Here is a 22,137-nt window from a genome sequence, read left to right as displayed (position 1 = left end):
TCTCATTTTTAATTTCCAGTCAAACTCCTTCCATAGTTGACTGTTAATTCCCTTATTGGCACACAACTCTTCCCACACTTTATCTTCAATAATGATGTTTAAAATTTCTGAAGTTGGGAAAATGGTTTGATTTCTGTTCTGTTGAATAGTTGGTTTATTGTGCAAAGACCTCTGTCAGCTCATCTTCTAAACCCACTATCCCACATAGAAGGCGGAAACTCTACATTATCTACAATAGGCAGAGCCCTCCATAGTCACTCTGGTCCCTTGAGGATTTTTTTAACTGCAGTCCAAACTTTCAAAGTATGTTTTGTCCTTTTGTTTTCAAATGTAATTCTGTTAACAGACTTAATATTAATAAATAATGACACTCCTTTAGTGCTACTCTGTTCTATCGTGGTCCATCCTGTCTCTTCGTCCCCTCTCATCCATGACACTATAACTGAGCAGCCCAATAATAACATTTAAAATGAGGCAGGCCCACACCTCCCCTATCTTTTGACTGAGTTTTAAGTCTTATCCTGGGCCTCTTATTCTGTCATATACATTTAGAAATGAGTTTAACATATTGAAGATGGAGACTTTCACTTTTATGGGTAGGGATTGAAATAAAAAGAGAAGCAGAGGAAGCAGGTTAATTTTTATTGTTCAACTCTACCAAAAAGGGAAAGAGGAAGGACCTCCCAACCTGTTATGTCACTTCTTATTTTTTTTAATTCTTTGTTTATAATTAGCATCGAATAGTTGCATTGGGTTGGGTGTGAGGATAATCACTTTATCTCTTACCGCTATTGACTGTAGATTTAATGCTCTGCTTACATTATTTGTTCCTCGATGGTCTGAAATAAACCCTCTTTCGTCAGATTTAATTTGTATTGTGTTTGTTTTTGTATTTGTATTCTAGTGGCTAAGATTGAGGTCAGTATTTTATAATCTACACATAAAAGACTTATGGGGCAATAAGTAGTGCATTGTAAAAGGTCCTTCCCCTCCTTATGCACGACTGTGATGATAGCTTTTTCTTCTTTTATAGGCTCTACTAGTTTAAGTGTTTCAGCATTTGTCAATTTATTAATTTTGAGAGGTTTCAAGAACTCTATGGTGCTATGGGTGCTATGCATCCCGGACTAAGCCTTCAGCCTTATTTCCCATTTCGTAATACTTCATGTCAATAAACCTGAGGGCTCCTTCTGTGTTGTATGCTAAAAAAAAATGTTTTCATTGCTATAGAATATAGTTTTAGAAAACAAGATTGCTACTCCTCTTTGTTTTCTCTCCCCACATGATGCACTATAAACCTGATCAACCCACTCTCTTTTTCATTTGAAGTGTTCTATTTCAGATAAGTGTGTTTCCTGAATCAAAGCTATAGAACACTGCAGAACCCTTTCCTCTTATTCGGGTTGTTAATTCCTCTTACATTATAGCTAACGATATTCAAAGAAGCCATTACCTCTGTATTGTATAAGAGTATATTGCTCTCCCTGCTTAAAAGCGTGTTAGAAAAAAACAAACAAACATTAGCTTAAACTTTATAAACATAAACAAGACGTGGTCCATAACGTATGTCAACAACATTAGTAACACATAAAGTAACTTCCACCTTCACAATCAGCAACAGCTGCCGAACTCCAACTGTGTCTAATCCCTGTTGATACTGGGGCAAAGAGGTGTGACCTACCCTCTCTGCTCTTGAAGGCACATACAGATATTACAATAACATGTAGAAAAGGTCTAGGTGAGTGTAATCTTCTCATATGGAGTATAAGAAAAGGCTGTACGTCTGGACTTTGTAGCATGTATTTTAGAATGATTTGTGACAACTTGTTAACAGTTATTGACAGCAGTAACACAGCGTATGTTCACTGTTCATTCCTAAATGTCTCTACAACAGAGTCAACTTCAACTGCTATTTCAAGCATAATAAGATACCTTGGTATTTAGAAATAATTTAATTTTCCTTGTGATGAAAGGCCTTGAGATCCCTCTTCCTCTTTATGCTGCTCCTCCATCCTTCCTTCAGCTCCTCCTCTATGCACTCCCTTTCTCCACAGCTCCCCTGGACTCCCAGGTCCTTCTTTCCAGTGTTTAGATTGAGGTTCAGCTGTGCTGGGTTCAGGCATCTGGCTTGTATATCTTTCTTTTTAAGTTGCATGATGACTTCGTGGACACCATGCATGTCATATGAGCGCATCCTTTACCGCTGCCACCAGGAGTCTCACTCTGATTGATCTTGGAGGGGCTGCTGGATCTTTAGACAGAAGGGAACGATGTGCCCTTTCAACCTTATAGTCCATGTCTGGTAGTTTGAGCACTTTTTGCAGTGGATCATGTTTCCTCCTTCACTTCCTTCTGGGATCTGAAAGATTCTCACGTTGTTCCGTCTCAGCCGGAGGTCGTCCAAGGTGGCTGAGAGGTCAATATCACGGTGAAAAAGGTATCGCAGCACCCTCTGCTGATGTATCACAGTATCTTCTGCCAAGCCAATCCTTTCTTCTATGTTTTCAATTCTCTCTTCATGTTTACCCAGTTGGTCTTTTATGTCCGTAACAGCCTGTTCCAGTTGTTCAAGAGACAGTTTGGTATTATTATACCGATCTTGATTTTTTTTGCAGAGTTTCTTCAACTGCTCCAGTAGCGCCACATCGTTGCTAGTCGTGTTTTAGCTAACTTTAGCTGGGCTAGGTGTCTTGTCTGCTGGATGTCTTTTGTCTCGCTACTTTTAATTAACAACAGCAAATATAACAAATATCTGCATTATTATAAAACCTTTCTCCCTCTATTTAAATAATGAGTTCACTATTTAAATGTGTCCTTATTGGTTTATTTTATATTCTGTATATTACTGTCTTTCATTTTTTCTTTTCTTTATGTACTGTATGTTATTTAATCTGCCTTTTACTTGATTTACATTGTGATATTGTTATTTGTTTACCTGACTGTATATGCGCATTACTCTTCTTGAATAAAGCTAAACAAAAAAAAAAAAACGAGTGGATGCAGCCGGTTCGGTAAACATAAATGACGTCACTTCCATACTGAATGAATCAGTTGAAGTAGGCACAAATATCTGCCTACTGTGTGAGCATACTGAATAGTAGGTACTAACAGTATGCAGCACGGATAGTACGTACTTTAAACGCACGCCACGGCCACGCCCTTGCACAAAATAACGTGCAGCACACAACGAGATATGCTGAACCTGTCTAGAACACACTGACACTGAGTTTGCGTCGATCGGATGAGCGCCCTCGGACAAGTGCGTTCAAATAGGAAGGCTGAGTTTGGTGAGTGTTGGGGCACGTTTTTGTTCCGCGAAGTGGCGGAATAAAAATAAAAATATATATTAAAAAAATAATAATCGCTACAGTTTCAAGAAGGTCCTCGCACGGTTTGTGCTCCGGCCCTTATTAAACAAAAAAGCAAACAAAAACTCACTTCAAAAATCCAATCAGGAGAAAACAAGGAGCCACGAGTAAACTGACATACGACAAACTACAATGAACTGACACAGAAGGGAAGAAACACAGAGACTAAATAGACATGGGGTAATCAGACACAGGTGAGACTAACGACACAGGTGAAGACAATCGGGGCAATCAATGCAGGGAGAAACACAAGACCAGAAACACTGAGGAGAATACAAAATAAATCATGAATCACTAAAGACACACAGAACTCAAGAGTCTAACAAAACACACTAGAACACAGAGATACATGAGGATAATAAATGACAAAATAGAACAGAAAACACTGAAGACAAAAACTAGGAAACACACAAGGGAAAAACCAGCAACACTAGGGAACATTAACACACAAGGGAAACAAGCAACACTGGGATAAAACAGGGAAACTCAAATACAAAACCAAATCATGACAGGTATAATCAGTAGTGTAGGGTGTGCATGAGTGATAATGTAATGTGTATGTTGTAATGTGTACAAAAACATAATATAACATGAGGCCACGCTGCAGTCCTCTCACCACTGGCAGTGTCCCTGCAAAGAAAAGAGCAAGAATGAGAATAAGTCAAACAATACAAACCACATTCAAAAGCAGCAGAGGGCAGACTGGGCAACAGGGCCTTGCTATTATATAGCCTGGGAGCACCGAGCCCACGTTTGACCAGTTGGCAACAATTAACACCAATTAATACCCTAATTTGTGATCTGGCCTAAACAAATGTTACATACTTAGTGACACCAGGGGTCGTCACACAAACCTCTTAGCAATGTATTGTATCTCATCCGCTTACATTTTAAACAAACATGTCTGCCACAAGCAGCAGAAAATGACAATCCAAAGTGTTTAGTAGAGGACAGGATATCAACTAAAGAACAACAAGTAACTGTGTACAGTTAGGGAGGGATCTTGTGTTTACAGCATAAACTTCAAGAACGTTGAGTGGGAACAGCTACAGTGCACGCCCACTGATTGGTACTACAAAACTAGGAGTGAGTGACTGAGGGAAGTCAACGATTCGATTCGATATCACGATGCATCACGATTCATCCTCAATTTTCTATATTACTGCACATGACTACTTTTTCATAAACAGAGACAAACAGTGTTATAAATATGAACTCCTTTTGTAGAATTTAAAAAGTGATTTAGACAACAATGTCATTATCAATATCTTTACATCGTAAGCTAAAATGAATACATTATATAGGTAGCCTACAGTATAGGTAAAAGTGTTTGTGTGTTTAGTTTATTATACGAGAGAAAGATGTTTTTAAGTCACTGTGTGTTTAGTTTATTATAAGAGAGAAAGATGTTTTTAAGTCACTGTGTGTTTAGTTTATTATAAGAGAGAAAGATGTTTTTAAGTCACTGTGTGTTTAGTTTATTATAAGAGAGAAAGATGTTTTTAAGTCACTGTGTGTTTAGTTTATTATAAGAGAGAAAGATGTTTTTAAGTCACTGTGTGTTTAGTTTATTATAAGAGAGAAAGATGTTTTTAAGTCTCTGTGTGTTTAGTTTATTATAAGAGAGAAAGATGTTTTTAAGTCTCTGTGTGTTTAGTTTATTATAAGAGAGAAAGATGTTTTTAAGTCTCTGTGTGTTTAGTTTATTATACTAGAGAAAGATGTTTTTAAGTCTCTGTGTGTTTAGTTTATTATACTAGAGAAAGATGTTTTTAAGTCTCTGTGTGTTTAGTTTATTATAAGAGAGAAAGATGTTTTTAAGTCACTGGCCCTTTTTCAAACCGGCCACTACACCCTCTCCCTACCCACTACCCCTCCGTTTGCGCGTCCTCGCGGAGGGTCCGCCATATTAAGTCCGTCCCAAACCAATTAGCGGGGAGTGGTAGTGGGTTATAAAACCCTCCACCAGCGAGTGTGCACCGATGCCGACTTTCGAATCACGTGCAACGCCTATAGTGTCCGGTCGTCATGGAGACAGCAACCTGTGAGTTCCGTGCAAGTGTCTATAAACACTGCTCCAACTAAGACAGACATTTAATATCGTCATACAGACGTTAACAACTTCAAATGTGTACTGAGGATCAAATATATGTTTATTTATTGTAAAGTGTTTTATATTTACAGGGACTGTTGCAAAAACAAAATAATATTAAATCATGTTGCAGACAACTTTTCGCTGTTAATATTTATTTCTTATTTTTCTACTTTTGATGTCTTTGTGAAATCTCAATTCAACAACAAAAAATACACTTTTTGCTGCTCTGATGTTCAACGATATTATCCTTGTCTTTGCATTAATTTTGGACACCCTGATCTAAAAATTACAATAAATTAACTGAAATTATAAATTACAATAAACAATGTAGGCTCAATCTAATAGTTTTGTTATAAGTCTACACTAATATAACTGAAGAATAAGAATAATCTAGGCTACATAAATATTTTTACAGAATGCATTAGCTACAAAAAAAAGCCGTTCCCGCAAGATACCACTGAGTAACCATGGTAACACACAGTTCCTGTTTCCACCTGAGAGAGGGAAGTTTGTCCCAAAGCTTGCCGCTGTATTTCTACCCTACACCTTGATGAAGGGGACTAGTGATGGGAAAAGCAGTTCTTTTCAGTGTACTGAATCAGTAGAATCAGTTCAGTTTAGTTATCCTGGACTTAAGACAGCGAGGCATCAGTTTAAACACACCTTTAGCTGTGATGAAGATGCTAACCCGAGCTGCGGTCGGCTAAAAAGACACCGAGTCAAGCCGTTTCAGCCTGCAGCGGAGCACTGTGTTCTGAGCCTGCAGGACCAGCTGACTCTGCTCATAAAGTCAACAAGCACAGGACCGGGACTCAATTTACGTCGTTTTCTGTCACAAATCCCTCTGTTATCCTACGTTACTTTCATTACACACCACCGTGTGTGTTTAGGTAAAACAAACTCACTCAACGCTGCTCAAAACAACCGCATTTAGCGGTTAGCAGATGCTTTTTTCTAACCTTCATTAGCATCGATTCCGTCCTGTCCCTGCATCGATGCATTAATCTTCTAGTCTGCATCGCGATGCATCAATTAAATGATTCATTTCAACAGCCCTACGACAAACTGGATTTTGCTAATTCAGTTCTGTTCCCATGTAATGTCATAAAAGCAGAACAGTATAAACACGCGCGCGCACGCACGCACGCACTCACTCACTCACTCTCCCTCTCTCTCTGTCACCCCAAACAAAGAAAACTATGTGAAGGAAAACTAAAACATAGACATATATATATATATATATATATATATATACATATATATATATGTATGTATATATATATATATATATATATATATACATACAGGTTAGTAAAAGAAAAATGGAAAAGTTTTTACAACAAGAGTATTTGAAAACCAGTGAAGGAGACAAGAACAGGAAGAGAGAAAAAAAAACAGTCCAGGAAGTGAGAAAACAAAGACAGAAATAAGAGTGGTTAGAGTTAAACAAAGTCATATGAGAGCGTGGAACGAAGAGCATGCACGATAGAATAACAGTTGATGAGACTCAACAAACAACATATTTGTGTTAGTCAGAGGGAGAATAAAGGAATTCAGTTAATGAGCAATACATTTTACAGCAAGTTATATTTTTGATACCGTCTACAGCTGAAAAATGAGGTGAGTTATTTTCTTTTTACAGTAATAATGTTTATCAAATCAAGGCTTTTTCTCTCACTTATATAAAACGTGTCATGGATAGATGCATCCTCCTACAGTCTCAAAAATGCTGAAAATGCTGAAATGGGAACTGAACTGAACTTGTGAACAAGTGTTGACAGTGTTCGTTAGTTCTTACTTCATATGCCATATCCAGTGCCTGGAGCTCATAAGATGAAAATGTTTGAAAATTAGTTTCTGTATATTTTGTAGACAGAACATAATACTATCTTAAACAAACACAGTAAGAGCTAAAGGTGTTGGTAAGTTTGATCACATTTGAAATATAGTCCATATTTGGCAGCATTGTGTGCAAAGGAAGTGGTCAAAACATGTAAACCTTTTTGAACAGGAAGTAAATATTTCCCACAGGCAACCCACTTGCAACTGTTACACCTAATAAATCTCAATGTCACAGTTCCTGCAGAATACAGAAATAAGTAAATACATCTTTACTGTTCTTTTGTAATAGCATTAAAATGTTACCAGAAATGTGGATATATCTTTGAATAGCTAATATGGTTTATTTATACTACTAAATATACTGAAGTTTTGCTATGCCCAAGTACAGTTATGGTTTACATTTATAACTGATACTCTGTTATTTAGCTGCTTCTCAGATATAATTATTTTACTTTTATAATGCATACCTTTTTTGACTGAAGTAATACTGTAAGTATTAAATACATTTGTCACTGATAAGCGCCTCTCATGGGCATATTGGACCTTTTTTTTTGATAGTCCGCTCTAGTTAGATGTTGTTTAGATTTATTTCATAAAATATCATCATCATACATTTTTTTTTAATGTAACAATCTGTTGGTCTGTCAGCAGACGGGGGTGAGCTCTGACAGTCAGGTTTCACTCTAGCGGCCAGCACAAAGTCTCTTTCTCATGTATTTTAGTTGTTACAGGTTGGTCAAACGAAAAGGAACCAAAAACGGGAGGTAGTGGATGTCTGTGCATTTGTTGCTTCAGTGTTGGGTCACACACTGGCTCAAGATTCCCCAGGATGCTGTTACACATTTAAACCCACCTGGGCCACTGTGATCATTAATAAGCTCCATCCACAACCAGCCAGCCAAAGTCAAAAAGAGGAAGTCACACTTACTAAGAGACTTAAGAATCTAACAATATACTATATATATATATATATATATATATATATATATATATATATATACATACATATATATATATACATATATATATATATATATATACATATATATATATATATAGACTCTTAAGTCTCTTAGTTTCTTTTTTGACTGATCAGAATCAGAATCAGCTTTTTGACCAGGAATGCATACACACATATTATTTTACATTGGTGAACATGTGTTCTAATTGTACAAAAGTACAACATTAAATATCAACAATAAACACAAAATAAGCAAAGACTAATATGTACAAGACTAAACAAGATATTAGTGCAGTGGTGAGTGCAATATGCTGAAGTAAGCATGATAATAAAAAAATGTAATCATGTGACAGATAATTTAAATGAGGTAGAGTTTTACAGTGTTTACATTTAAGGTGTGTATAGATTGATCATTTAAATTGAAATAATGTGTATGTACATTTACACTGACAAGTTTGGTTACAGTTCTGATACTGTGTGACTGTTACGCTTGCATCATCAGAGTGACAGCCTATGGGGGAAGACTATCTTATGTTGTGTTTTTTAGCGTACAGCTTATCTTGTTAATCGACTCCCTGAAAGTAAAGTCACAGAGTTGAGAAGGAAGTATAGCTCACTCGTAATGATGTGCTTAATTTTTTTAAACTACGAGTGAGTCATCACTTCCTTCTGACACTCCTTGTTTTATTTTTTTAGAGAAAACAATTTACAAAATAGATTTGGGTGTTCGGGAGGACAAAGTTTTAAGGCAGAAGGAAGAGTCTTAAACAAACTCAAAACGGTAGAGTTGAAGGGTAGTTAGTTTTCTTGCATAGTTCGGCTCCTGCACACTGAAGCTGATCCACCTGAATCCCACAATCAGGCCTATTTAACTGACTTATTTTTCCCAGACATCCCTCTCACTTCTTGTGACCTCAGACCTCTTCCATCCACACCGTGTGTTCATCACCCTGCTGGTATCATAGGGTGGACCTTTTCAACTCCTACTAAAGGAGTTGAAAAACTACGAAAGGGCTAGTACTTTAGCAAAGCTGTCTTTCCATCAGAGATCATTTTTCAAAGCTCAATGTAAAAATCCTCTTGTTGAGTAATCTTGAATGACATATGTTATAGTAGATACTAATCTTGGTTAGAAACGATATATGCATCAGGATTGAACGTGTCATTTTTAAAGCATTATTACTGCCACTATAGATCTGATGTCCATACCCATTAGTGCTCTAAATCTCATACATCATACTGCTTCCTTCCACCCCTTTCATATTGTCCTTATCTTTCTCTCCAAAAGTGAGTCAAATATCTGCCAGGTGAGAGCAACAGTAATGCTGTATGACGATACTAACAAGCGCTGGGTGCCAGCAGGATCTGATAGTCCTGCCTTCAGCCGTGTCCAGATCTTTCATAACCCAGTGGCCAACACATACAGAGTGGTGGGCCGAAAACTGCAGGCAGACCAGCAGGTACAAGACAGTCAAATACTGTTTACTATAACCTTATGTGTTTCAGGTCATGGAAGGTCACATACAACTCTATGAATGTTTCATGAAATATTCATTTCTCTAGATAGAAACACTTCAGAATACCGACTAAACAATGTAACTAAGCAATCTTTCAAATAATCATTTATTTTGATCCATTGATTCCATTTTGAAATGTTTTGTGGCCTCTGTCTATCGTGTTTAATTGCTTTACCTGCTATCTTGTTACATCTAGAACACATTCAGAGATATCTTGTAATTCAAGCAGAGGTTACCATTTCCATCTCTTATGGCTTCAAAAACAAGCCTTACACAGCTTTGTCTATACCTGTATCATTTCAGAGATGGGTACAAGTCACTTATTCCAAGTCCAACTCAAATCTCAAGTCTCCATGTGTCTGTCTGTATAATACACAGGAATGCAGTGGGATGAGATGCATAGTGGCCCGTTCATTAAACCAGAGAACCAACAATCATGATGAAGAGAAATGCACACCATGTTGTAAATTGCCTTTAATGAGAAGTTACAAAAGAGTCTTACCTCCTACCCTCCCTTTATTTATTAGTTCCATATGTATCTGCACCCTCTGTCATCTCTCTAGCTAAAGCAATCATTTCGGACAGAGCCAAAGACAGATCAAGAAATAGCAGTTGGGGACGTATGATAGGAGACCTTTTAGAAAGAGAGCTTGAAGAATGTTTTTTTTTAATTGTAAGGAAGGATTTTCACTATAAAATTCAAACGAGCTGAATTTGAGGTAAAAAAAAAGTTCACATTGAGGGCTCCAGGAAAAAATGTGAACTTGTACAGTAAATTGAAATTTTCCCGAATTTCACCCAAACACTAACAAATCCTCAGTACAGTGATGTCTGTTCTTCCATGCTAGGTGGTGATCAACTGTCCCATTATCAAAGGGATGAAATATAATCAAGCCACACCCAACTTTCATCAATGGCGGGATCCTAAGCAGGTGTGGGGGCTGAACTTTGGTAGTAAAGAAGATGCTGCTCTTTTTGCCCATTCCATGATGCAAGCTTTAGAGGCTCTCAGTGTTCAGGATGACTCAGGTAAACATATTGTAGAGGGCACATTTTACCCAATTAAGGCAGCGTGCTTCTTCTTGTGCTGTGAGCTATGCATAGTAAGAAGATTGTGTCTGTAATGTGAACAGCCTAACAACTGATTGAAGTAAAATATGGACTTGAGCTTATATATCACTTTTCTAGTCTTCTGACTACTCAAAGCACTTTTACACTGCAGGTCACACCTACACATTCACACACTGATGATAGTGATCGCTATGTAGCATCATCCATCAGAAGTAACTAATCCCATTCATACACCACCACTGAAACAGAGGGAGCAATTCAGGGTTAAGTGTCTTGCCCAAGGTCACATCGGACATGTTACCCAGCTAGGGATCAAACCATCGACCTTACGACTCTACCAACTGAGCCGCAGCCGCCTCCACTCTGCAATTGATTGTCATTATTTTTCCAAAATGTCCAGAGTTGCTGCACTAAAAAGTGTGGCAACTATTGTTCCCAGTCAGTAAGAAATGCAAGTAATCCAAACTATCTATGTTAACTAAAATAAAAGAGTATTATGCACAACAAGAGTAGCTTACTTGTGCATAGCACATTTTCCCCAGCATCAAAAAAAGTATATATTTAATGAACATAAATAAAGTTATATATGGTATAATTGTATCATTCCTCAACCTTGCTTTCATGATTTTTTTCTCTAAATTTAAATGATCTGGATTTAGAGGAGCACACTGGCAAATGTCACTCACATAATGTTTTTTGCTCTGTCCAGCTCAGCGTGGAGCTTCTGCACAGGAGCTGGAACAAAACAGAAGGTACTCTTTATTATGATGATAAGGCAGCTACTGATTATTATTTCATCAAAACTTCCTGAAACTATGATTTATTTTCCAAAGATCATGAATTTTCTTGAAATCCTTGACGTGTTTGTCAAGATACAGGTTACAGATTTTTTACATCACTTTAAATAGATTTCAAGAAATCGCACCAACAGCAGTATATCTATGTTATGAAATATCTTTAATCTTTGTCCAGACTAGAGCGTCAAAGGCAGGAACAGCAGGAGAAGGACAGCCTTGAGGAAGAGAGACAGGCCTCTGTTGCTAAACCAGTCCCAGCGGCTGCACCATCAGCCCCATCAGCTGCCCAACTAGCTCCCCCACCACCTCCAGGACCACCTTGCCCACCTGCACCTGCACCTCCACCTCCACCTCCACCTCCTCCTTCATGGAGCAATGTCCCACCAGCACCATCCCCACCCTCTGCTCAAACAAGTGGAGGTAGTTCTGGAGTTGGAGGTGGAGGGGGAAACAATCTGGCTGCAGCTCTTGCAGGAGCTAAACTGCGTAAGACTGTCACGGTAATGTGCATATATTTGCATTTTCTTTTTATGTGCAATACACCAACCACAGTCAATAATAATAATAAAATAATAACACATTTTGTTTAAGGGCGATTTTCAGGACACTCAAGGTCACGTTTCAAATACAACTTTAAAAACAGCACAAGATCAGATTACAATGAATAAGCTATTCTAAAAGGTGAGTTTTAAAGACTTGAATTTAAAAATAGAGAGAGTCAGTGTCACGGGTGACTTGTTGGAGAGAGTTCCAGGGAAGCAAACGGGGGCTGCTGGATTAAAACCTAGAGACCCCATAGAGGTTAAGCAGGAAAGAGGAGGGGCAGGAAGGAGAAAGAGTGTACAGCTGGATAGTTTAGGAGATCAGAGAGGTACAACAATGAAATATTTCAGAGAGCCTTACATATAAGATTGAGAATCTCAAAGTCAATGTGATATTTGACAGGCAGCCCATTTAGTTGTTGGAGGACAGGGGTGATATGGAAAGGTTTGTAAATAATATTAGACCAGGGCATTGACAAGGCTGGCTGTTGTTTAAGTGGAAATATGCAGACAAAGCTACAGCAGAGATAGTGTACATGTTCATCTAAATTAGGGACAGAATTGGCTGAGCGATGGACAAATTCCCTTAACATATTTACTGGAGTTGTTTTTTGTATGCAGGGTGAAGGAGGAGAAGCAACCCAAGACCCCAAACCACCATTGGCATCTGGTGGAGGTGGGGCTGGAAATTTAATGGGAGAAATGAGTGCAATTCTGGCCAGGAGGTTAGCTGTTACTTAAGCATTAGGACATATACCTATGTTCTTTATACTCTGAAGTCTCCTGAATTTCTTCAATTCAACCCTTTATATAGAAAGAAAGCTGCTGATGATCCTGCTGCAAAAAAAGCAGAACACAAGGTAAATGTCATATAGTTGACAGACTTTATAGGTTAATAGATTTTCCCATTGTTTTTTTGTAATATTTAAAGAAGAATCAGTTAGATTTATATAATGAGGACATGGAATATATGTTTGTATATATGTATACATATATATATATATATATATATATATATATATATATGTTTAATATAATATTGAATAATTTTACAGGAAGATTCTAACTGCTCAAAATCTAAATTCTCTGGGGCAGGAGGTAAGATTGTTTTCTTTCACCTGTCCTAAAAATGTGTTATACAGGAAGTAAATGTGCTTCAACTGCTTCATTGCATTCTATACAGTAGTTTAAAAATTTCAAATGAACAGGTATAAAAAGCTATTTTATTGTGTATAATTTGTCTACGAGCTAATGAATGAGTTGTTTTTTAAAGATTTGTTGACTGATTTAGATGATTCATTTGTCACTATTATTATTCTGCATGTATTTTATTTATTTTCACAATGAGATGTCATCACGGTATTAAGACCAAATAATGACAGATAGATTTTTGATTAAAAAATTTAAAGAATGTGCATAACATAAAAATAATCATGCTTTTTCCCCCCAGAAATACAGGGGAAGGCTCAGGAACATTCTGCCAGCACTCAAAGGTACCATCATATTTACTGCTAAATGGCCCTTGAGCCACCAATATACAGTCAATTAAATAACCTGATTAGCCTGACAGGTTACATTGGGAAGAGGAGTCATTGTTTGTCCTCATACAACCTTCCCCTGCAAATTCTGTGTGACAATCTCACTAGCTTGTAGAAGTCAGGACATGTAGGGGGATATTTATGTAGTAAGGTAGGTAGACAGGCAGGTGAGCCATTCAACTCATTCTATACAAATTCAATTATCCGAAAGACTTTTCAGGCCTGTTGCAGCCAGCCATCTACAGTATATATATATGAGAGCTTAATGTATTGATGTATGTAAAGTAAATATATATATGACCTGTCCAAAAAGATCTGCATGTTTTTTTCAATAGGCCCAAACACTTTCCCAACAATCAAAGGGACTCCACACATAAACCCCCGAACGCTTCAGTGTCCAGGTATTGGTCTTGTCGCTTTCTAAACCTGCTACCAGTTCCCTTCTGCCCCAAGATGCTACCTGTCAGTTCTCTGCATTATATGCTGCTGATGTTATGGACCACTGATATGTTTCATTAGAGGACTGCTGCAAATGACTTACTGCAACAAATAGCACTCAGCAATTGATTCTGTCTGAGGCAATGAATAAACATCTAAAACTGGTTTTGAAGCTGCAATAATAATCTAGAATCTTCTGCTTTATTGCATTGTGTTGTCATGATTACCCCTGCAATTGCACTCATTTCCTTTGATTGTGGAATAAAAATAAATTGATTGATTGATTAATTTATTTTTACGTCAAAATATCAGAGTAGAAGGATGAGGTCCTCACTCATCTCTCTCCACTGCTTCACGGCCAGTTCGCTTTTGGATAAGACCTCAAGTAGTCTGGTTTTTCTATGGGTTCATGAATGTGTTTACTTTAGGATCAAGGTGTCCAAAAAAGGCTCAGAAGGTGAAGGAAGTGATATTGATATGGAACAGTTCAAACAGGTTGGTTCCTTCATCTCCTTGCTGTATTCTTCAATTTAATTAAATTTAACGCGTAAGCTTGGTTTCCACCAAGCTTGGTTTCCACCACCAAGTGTTCATTTTAGTAGTTAAAACAATGATCAAGATAATAACAATATCTATATACAATATATTATATACTCGACATCTGTATTCCAGTTCATTATTTTTAGAGAAAACAATAATGTCAATATGAAGGCACTGTTAATAGTCATAATTTCCTGTACAGGTTTCCCCTAGTGTGCTAAGTAATGAAACAACACTTCAAGTCTGTTGAAAGACTGTTGACTTCAATAATGATGAAACATTTTGATGAATTGTGTGTTACGTTTTATTTTTATTAAGGAAATTGTGGAAGAAATGAAAAGGGAACTTCAAAAAGTGAAGGATGAGATTATTATGGGTGAGTTTGTATCCAGAAATGTATTCAACTATTAATATTCAAACAATATTTTCAATTCTTGATTATTCTTCTCCAGCTCTTCTTCAGGAGCTACGAAGTTCCCAGCAAGAGTGAAGGTTGAAGACTTTTAAAGGACTGGAAAGGAGCAATAAAAACAAATAAATTCAATCCTCCCCACTTACAACTTTTTCAGGCTGATGGATGCAATAAGAGATTGAAATTTCCATGGCTACCCAATTACATCGTAGTCTCTGACTTTTTGTAATTTCGGCAGCTGGTTAGTTTTATTCTTCTAAACAATCTAAAATATCATGGATTGAGAGACTGGCTTCTGTTGCATTTTTCTCCAAGTGTGGCATGATTTTTCACAGATTGAACACAATGGAAGCCCGACTCTTTATGTCTCAATTCATTTGAATGGGAATGCCCATCAATGCATTGATCCTGACCTCCCCCCACCCCCTTGCTCTCTATCCCTCTTCCTGCATCTTATCCCATCTCTCCCCCTATCTCTTTCCAAGCCCGGCGCAGTCTAGGCCTGTGAAGACTGTTTCGTCATGAGCCGGGGAGCCGGCCGAAGATTTCTGCCTTTTAATAAGGCAGTTTTTTCTTACCACTGTAACTTTTGCTGCTTTGCTAAAGTGCTCATGATGGATAGGCCGGATCTTTGTAACATAGCAATAAGTAAGGTCTTTTACCTGCTTTTTGTAACATAAGAATGAGTAAGGTCTTTTTACCTGCTCTTTTGTAATGTTAACAGACAATGAGTAAGGTATTTTACCTGCTTCTTGTAAAGTGTCTCGAGATAACACTTGTTATGAGTTGACGCTATACAAATAAAAATTGATTGATAAAATTGAATTGATTGATTCCATTGATGGGCATAACAAATACATTATATGATATGTATGAACCTAATAAAGGCCACAAGCCCAAAATGGGTGGGTGAAATAAAGTTCATAAAGTTGATCTTCATACTGCTTGTTGCTAGAGCTTTTTGACTTCACTCTGCATGTGCCTTCGTAGTTGGTTAAGTTGTGCCAGAACACTCTACTTCGCTTTTTATGTGCCTATATGAATTTTTCTGTTGCAACAGGTATATGTACTTTGTTTCAAGCCACAGCTGAGCCCAGAGATATTAATACAGGTTGTCAAGTGTCCATTATGCAAACATTTGAGAAAACGGCCTTATCTTAATTTTGATGTTTGGCACATTAAACATGAGTTCAAACCTGTCTGCATGTCTCAGAATTTTAATAATTAATGAGGATATTATTTTTTGCTTCATAGGAAAATGTTCCCAGCTTCTCTCTTAATTTGGAAATGTTCAGGGGTCTCATTTATAAAACAGTGCGTAGAATCCATACTAAAAATGTACGTGCGCTGAAAACCCGGAAATGGCGTGCACACAAAATAATTCAGATTTATATAAAACCGTTCGTACGCACACCTGCATGCAATGTTCCCTTTATGAATCACGATCCACCTGGAAATGTGTGCACGTAGATCAGCCCCATGTTCCGCCCTCTACACGCCCACAATCAACCATAAACGGTGGTTGTAATAAGCATTAATAACAGGTAATAAGTCACTTATAAGACCTTATTAGATTCTTATTAACACAAATAAGACTATATAAGTGTTAATATAGGCATAATTAACACATTTATTATGTCTTATAAGACACTTATAGGCTCTTATTAGAAACGCACTAACACTTTATATACCGTCATAAACATTAATAAGATGTTTATGAACAAGACTTCTTTAGTGTTAATTAAACTATAAATCAATTTATAATTGGCTTGTAAGATATTAATTAACACAAAGAAACTTGTTTATAGACCACTTATCAACGTTCATAAGATGTTTATTGACATTGATAAGACTTTATTAGGTTCATATTAATGACTTATAAAGGTTAATAAATACTATATTATGCACTTATTAACAGCTCAGTGGGAACAGGGTCCAACTTTCCAAAGTTTCCTATATTGTCTTATCAATAAAAAGCTCAACAGTAAATTGATAAAGAAAATCTTTAACCTTTTTTGTCATACAACAGAGCTAATGGAAAATTGTGAATAAAAACAAATGTTATTTCAATACTTGGTGTTAAATGTTAAGTGCTTAAATTGAGATGAAGCCTGTGTTGATGCTGACGTGTATGGTTATCTTTATAGCGGTGGTGTGACCTGTCTGTATGTCAGGTTTTGGTAAAAGGCGGATTTTGGGCTCATCCAGAAGACCATCCATCGACAAGAGCATCCACCATAGAACTGTGAGCAGCTAACTGGATAGTGAGCCCAACCTTCGAGACCTCAAGTGGGATTAAGAAGACTGTTTCTTTTAAGGAAGAACTTCCTTCACTACTTCATAGAGCAGAAGCACAGATTAAACAGAAACACACACCTGGATTGAAGCCCAAACTGGGCTTAGACACTTCAAATGTTTGTTTTATTTCATGCGCACACTTTATTAATTAAGTTGTTAATTGCATTAGTAAATTGTATATTGTAATCTTGACCTGCAATATTTGTGTTCCTTACATATAAAGTTTGAAAATGTATTCCTGTGTACGTCTCTTGATTGGTATTCAGACCTTGGGCTCAAGGTGTCCTAGTATTCTGATGTTTGTCCACCTTCAACACTTTATTTATCAATCAATCAATCAATCAATCAATCAATCAATCAATTTTTATTTGTATAGCGTCAACTCATAACAAGTGTTATCTCAAGACACTTTACAAAAAGCAGGTAAAATACCTTACTTATTGCTATATTACAAAGATCCGGCCTATCCATCATGAGCACTTTAGCAAAGCAGCAAAAGTTACAGTGGTAAGAAAAAACTTGTTCTTGTTCTGGCAGGCCGTCAACCAACGATCTTGAGGAGCCTAAGAGAGCTCAAGAGCTCCCAGGAAAGTAGGTGGTTAGTGACTGAGATTTATAGATAGATACATGCAGTAATATGATGTAGTGTATATGAGAGAGAGAGAGAGAGAGAGAGAGAGAGCGAGGAGCTCAAGGTGCCAGTTCCCCCGGTAGTCTAAGCCTATAGCAGCATAACTAATAGCTGGTCTACACCAGCACCAGCCCTAACTATAAGATTTATCAAAAAGGAAAGTTCTAAGTCTATTCTTAAAAATACAGACTGTGTCTGCCTCCCGGACCCCGGCTGGAAGACAATTCCAGAGGAGAGGAGCCCGATAACTGAAGGCTTTACCTCCCATAGTACACTTAGAGACTGTAGGTACCACAAGTAGGCCTGCACTCTGGGACCGTAATGTTCTCGAGGGGCAGTACGGCACTAGTAGCTCCTTAAGATAAGATGGTGCCTGGCCATTTAGAGCTTTGTAAGTGAGAAGAAGGAATTCTATTCTAGACTGTATAGGGAGCCAGTGCAGAGAAGCCAAAACAGGAGTAATGTGGTCCCTTTTCCTAGTTCTGGTCAGTACACGAGCTGCAACATTCTGGACTAGTTGAAGAGTCTTTAGAGACTTACCAGAGCACCCTGACAAAAGAGAATTACAATAATCCAATCTGGAGGTAACAAATGCATGAACTAGTTTTTCTGCATCATTTTGCGACAGGATATTCCTGATCTTGGATATATTACGAAGGTGAAAATAGGCTGTTCTTGAAATTTGCCTGATGTGAGAGCTAAAGGACATATCTTGATCAAATAGAACTCCTAGATTCCTAACAGTGGTGCTAGATGCCAGGCTGATGTCATTAAGGACAGTCAAATCACTAGAAAAAGTCTCTCTGAGGTTTTTAGGGCCTAGCACAATAACTTCGTTCTTAAGGCACGTTTCTAGCTGACATAACTGACTGGTGCCATCGGGCTTCATTGATACATAAAGCTGAGTATCATCTGCATAACAATGAAACTGTATGGAGTGTTTCCTCATAATATTTCCCAGAGGAAGCATATATAATGTAAAAAGAATTGGTCCAAGCACTGAACCTTGTGGCACTCCATGGCTAACTTTGGTGTGCATAGAGGACTTATCATTAACATGTACAAACTGAGATCAGTCTGATAAGTAGGATTCAAACCAACTTAAAGCAGCCCCTGTAATTCCAAGTAAATGTTCTAGTCTGTATAGTAGAATCTGATGGTCAATGGTGTCAAAAGCAGCACTAAGATCTAACAAGACGAGCACAGAGAGAAGTCCCCTGTCTGAAGCTAGAAGTAGATCGTTTGTAACTTTAACTAGTGCAGTCTCAGTGCTATGGTGGACTCTAAATCCTGACTGAAACTCCTCAAATAAACTGTTGTCATGGAGAAAGTCACACAGCTGATTAGCTACCACTTTCTCCAGGATCTTTGAGATAAAAGGAAGGTTGGATATAGGCCTATAATTAGCTAGAGTTCCTGAATCTAGAGTAGGTTTTTTGAGTAGAGGTTTGATTACCGCTACTTTAAATGACTGTGGTACATAGCCTGCCAGTAAAGACATATTGATCATATCTAATATAGAGTTGCTAACTAAGGGAAAGACTTCCTTAAACAGCTTGGTTGGGATTGGGTCTAAAAGACAGGTTGACGGTTTCAACGCAGAAATAATTGAATTTAGCTCTGAAAGGTCGATTGGAGAAAAACAGTCTCTGCCGTATCACACGTATCTGCACCAGGTAAGGGCAGGAGGTTACCAATTTTGTCTCTGATGTCTAGAACTTTGTTGTTGAAAAAGCTCAGGAAGTCATTACTGCTGAGGGCTAGAGGAATACAAGGCTCAATGGAGCTATGACTCTCTGTCAGCCTGGCTACAGTGCTGAAAAGGTATCTAGGATTGCTTTTGTTTTTCTCGATTAGAGAGGAGTAGTAGGCAGCTCGAGCGTGACGTAGAGCCTTCATATATTTTGATGACTATCCTGCCAGAATAAACAAGATTCTACCGTTTTGGTCGAGCGCCATATTTACAGTAACATGGGTTAAAAACAACTATGCTTTTTCCCTGAATTTGATCAGATATGTTGGTAGCTATGACACACCAAATGTTTACATAATGTTGTTTACAGTTAACGTTAAAGATAATACTTGTATTTGTAGTAGCATTCTTTTTTTCAAAAACTGTTTGAGTGGAAGTTCAATACAATACAACAGACCTCCTTTTTGTTTCTGCATTTACTTGACAGTTGGACCCTTTCCCCACTGAGCTGTTAATAAGTGCATAATAAAGTATTTATTAACCTTTATAAGTAGTGTTCCCACTTTAGATCCAGTACCTGCAGAGAAGCTTTATTAACTCTTAATAAGTGCATAATAAAGTATTTATTAACCTTCATAAGGCATTAATATGAACCTGATAAAGTCTTATCAATGTCAATAAACATCTTATGAACGTTGATAAGTGGTCTATAAACAAGTTTCTTTGTGTTAATTAATATCTTAAGCGCAATAAGCCAATTATAAATTAATTTATAATTTAATTAACACTCAAGAAGTCTTATTAATGTTCATAAACATCTTATTAATGTTTATGACGGTATATAAAGTGTTAGTACGTTTCTAATAAGAACCTATAAGTGTCATATAAGACATAATAAATGTGTTAATTATGCCTATATTAACACTTATATAGTCTTATTTGTGTTAATAAGAATCTAATAAGGTCTTATAAGTGACTTATAAGTGACTTATTACCTGTTATTAATGCTTATTACAAGCACCTTAATATAAAGTGTTACCCAGCAGGGAGAACTCCAGTGATTCCCTGCCAGCCTCAACTTGATCTTTTCTTATTATCATTTTGATTTAGAGCCCCCTGGCGGCGAAATCTACGTATTGTACTGTAAACAAATTAGCTCCTATTTGTAACAAGGAAAAGTTCAAACAAAATCCATCGTTTTAAGTGTTTTATTTTATCAATACTCACTCACAACAAGGTCAGTAAAATAGGTCAATCTGTGTGTATGTATGTGTGAGACAGTGTAACTTATACTGTAAGTGTGTGTGTGTCAAAAGTTAGTCCACAGCTAAAAACAAGCTGCAAGTAGGGAGCTGGCGCTCTGGCAGTCCATCCTGAGAAATGAGAGAGAGCTCTGGGTCTGCAGCTTCTTTAGCAGCATCGGAGCCCGTGAACAAGGAGCTCTTCATTGGCCTAACGACCCCCTAAGGTTGTGACCTTAACACAGGACTCACTTCGACTCCCTTGCTAGCCTGGCGACTGCTAGATGTATGATCTCTTCGGCCCAAATCTGTGCTTCCCCCTGCAGAAATCTTATAGGTTAAGGTGTATTCATCTGCCAACACTGCTGCATCTGTAACTTTTTTGAACCTGATGCTCATTCAGATAAGTAGTAACCCGATCCGGGAGAATATTTTTTAACTGTTCTAGTAGTAGTAACTCTTTAAAATCATCTAGGCTCTCCAACTCCCTTCCGACTTGTGCTCTCTTTAAAGCTTTCTTTTAAATATAAATGCAGCCTTTCGCATTTTGGTAGTACATTGTGACTTTGAACAAAAATCTTATTTTTCATATTTAAAGAATTAAGCGGAGAAGATTTGAATATTGCTACACTTTTTAAGGTTAAAAGTTGTACATGGTTATGTAACTACGGTGGCCGGTAGGGGTCAAACGCTCAGCAACTGATGAAACAACATACATTTAGAAAAACACGTAGCATATATAGAAACGCTGCACATTCAAAAGCAAATGCAAACTACCATAACAAATGCAAAGGCTGAAACGCGCTGCAAAGACACAAACGCGCTGCAAAAGAAACAAACGTGCTGCAAATAGGCAAAACAACTGCATAAGCATCAAACGCGTTGCAAAAGAAACAAACGCGCTGCAAGTACAGAAACGAAACTTAAGTCAAGACACACACAACCAGAAAACAACAGCAAACACAGAAACGCTGCAAGTTTAGCCTTAAAAAATGCAATCAAGTAGGAGAAATGCGACATTAGAACAACTCAAAATTAAATTTGAAAAGAAACTATAGGCTCATACTGTAACATACCTTATTTTGATCATAGTCTAAACAAAGTAAATTCAATTCAGTGTCTATTTGAATGTGCATTAGCTTTATCCCCAACA

At 37.4% G+C, this 22,137-nt stretch overlaps 1 protein-coding gene across 2 annotated transcripts; it reads left to right on the top strand.

Moving 5' to 3' along the window:
- Positions 1–6,772: 6,772 nt before the first annotated feature.
- LOC132988597 (vasodilator-stimulated phosphoprotein-like) lies at positions 6,773–16,320 on the top strand. 2 transcript variants are annotated; one of them, XM_061056109.1, is made up of 13 exons: positions 6,773–7,083; positions 9,555–9,726; positions 10,632–10,812; positions 11,564–11,606; positions 11,827–12,151; positions 12,815–12,918; positions 13,008–13,053; positions 13,249–13,291; positions 13,644–13,686; positions 14,067–14,132; positions 14,598–14,664; positions 15,028–15,085; positions 15,162–16,320. In XM_061056109.1, the coding sequence occupies exons 1-13, from the start codon at positions 7,079–7,081 to the stop codon at positions 15,197–15,199; spliced, it is 1,191 nt and encodes a 396-aa protein (XP_060912092.1). In that variant the 5' UTR covers positions 6,773–7,078; the 3' UTR covers positions 15,200–16,320. The 2 variants fall into 2 exon arrangements, with proteins under 2 accessions (XP_060912092.1, XP_060912093.1); XM_061056110.1 differs by lacking the exon at positions 14,067–14,132 and having other exon boundaries at positions 6,775–7,083.
- The last annotated feature ends 5,817 nt before the right edge of the window (positions 16,321–22,137 follow it).

This window comes from Labrus mixtus, chromosome 14 (assembly GCF_963584025.1).
Source record: "Labrus mixtus chromosome 14, fLabMix1.1, whole genome shotgun sequence".
NCBI classification, from domain to species: Eukaryota; Metazoa; Chordata; class Actinopteri; order Labriformes; family Labridae; genus Labrus; species Labrus mixtus.
This window is presented reverse-complemented; position numbering and strand designations above follow the sequence as displayed.

Excerpts from the sequence above, each read along its gene's own strand:
- LOC132988597 (XM_061056109.1), top strand. Across the intron at positions 13,054-13,248 it reads CAAAAAAAGCAGAACACAAG|GAAGATTCTAACTGCTCAAA; the intron begins GTAAATGTCATA and ends ATAATTTTACAG. Across the intron at positions 14,133-14,597 it reads CCGAACGCTTCAGTGTCCAG|GATCAAGGTGTCCAAAAAAG; the intron begins GTATTGGTCTTG and ends TGTTTACTTTAG.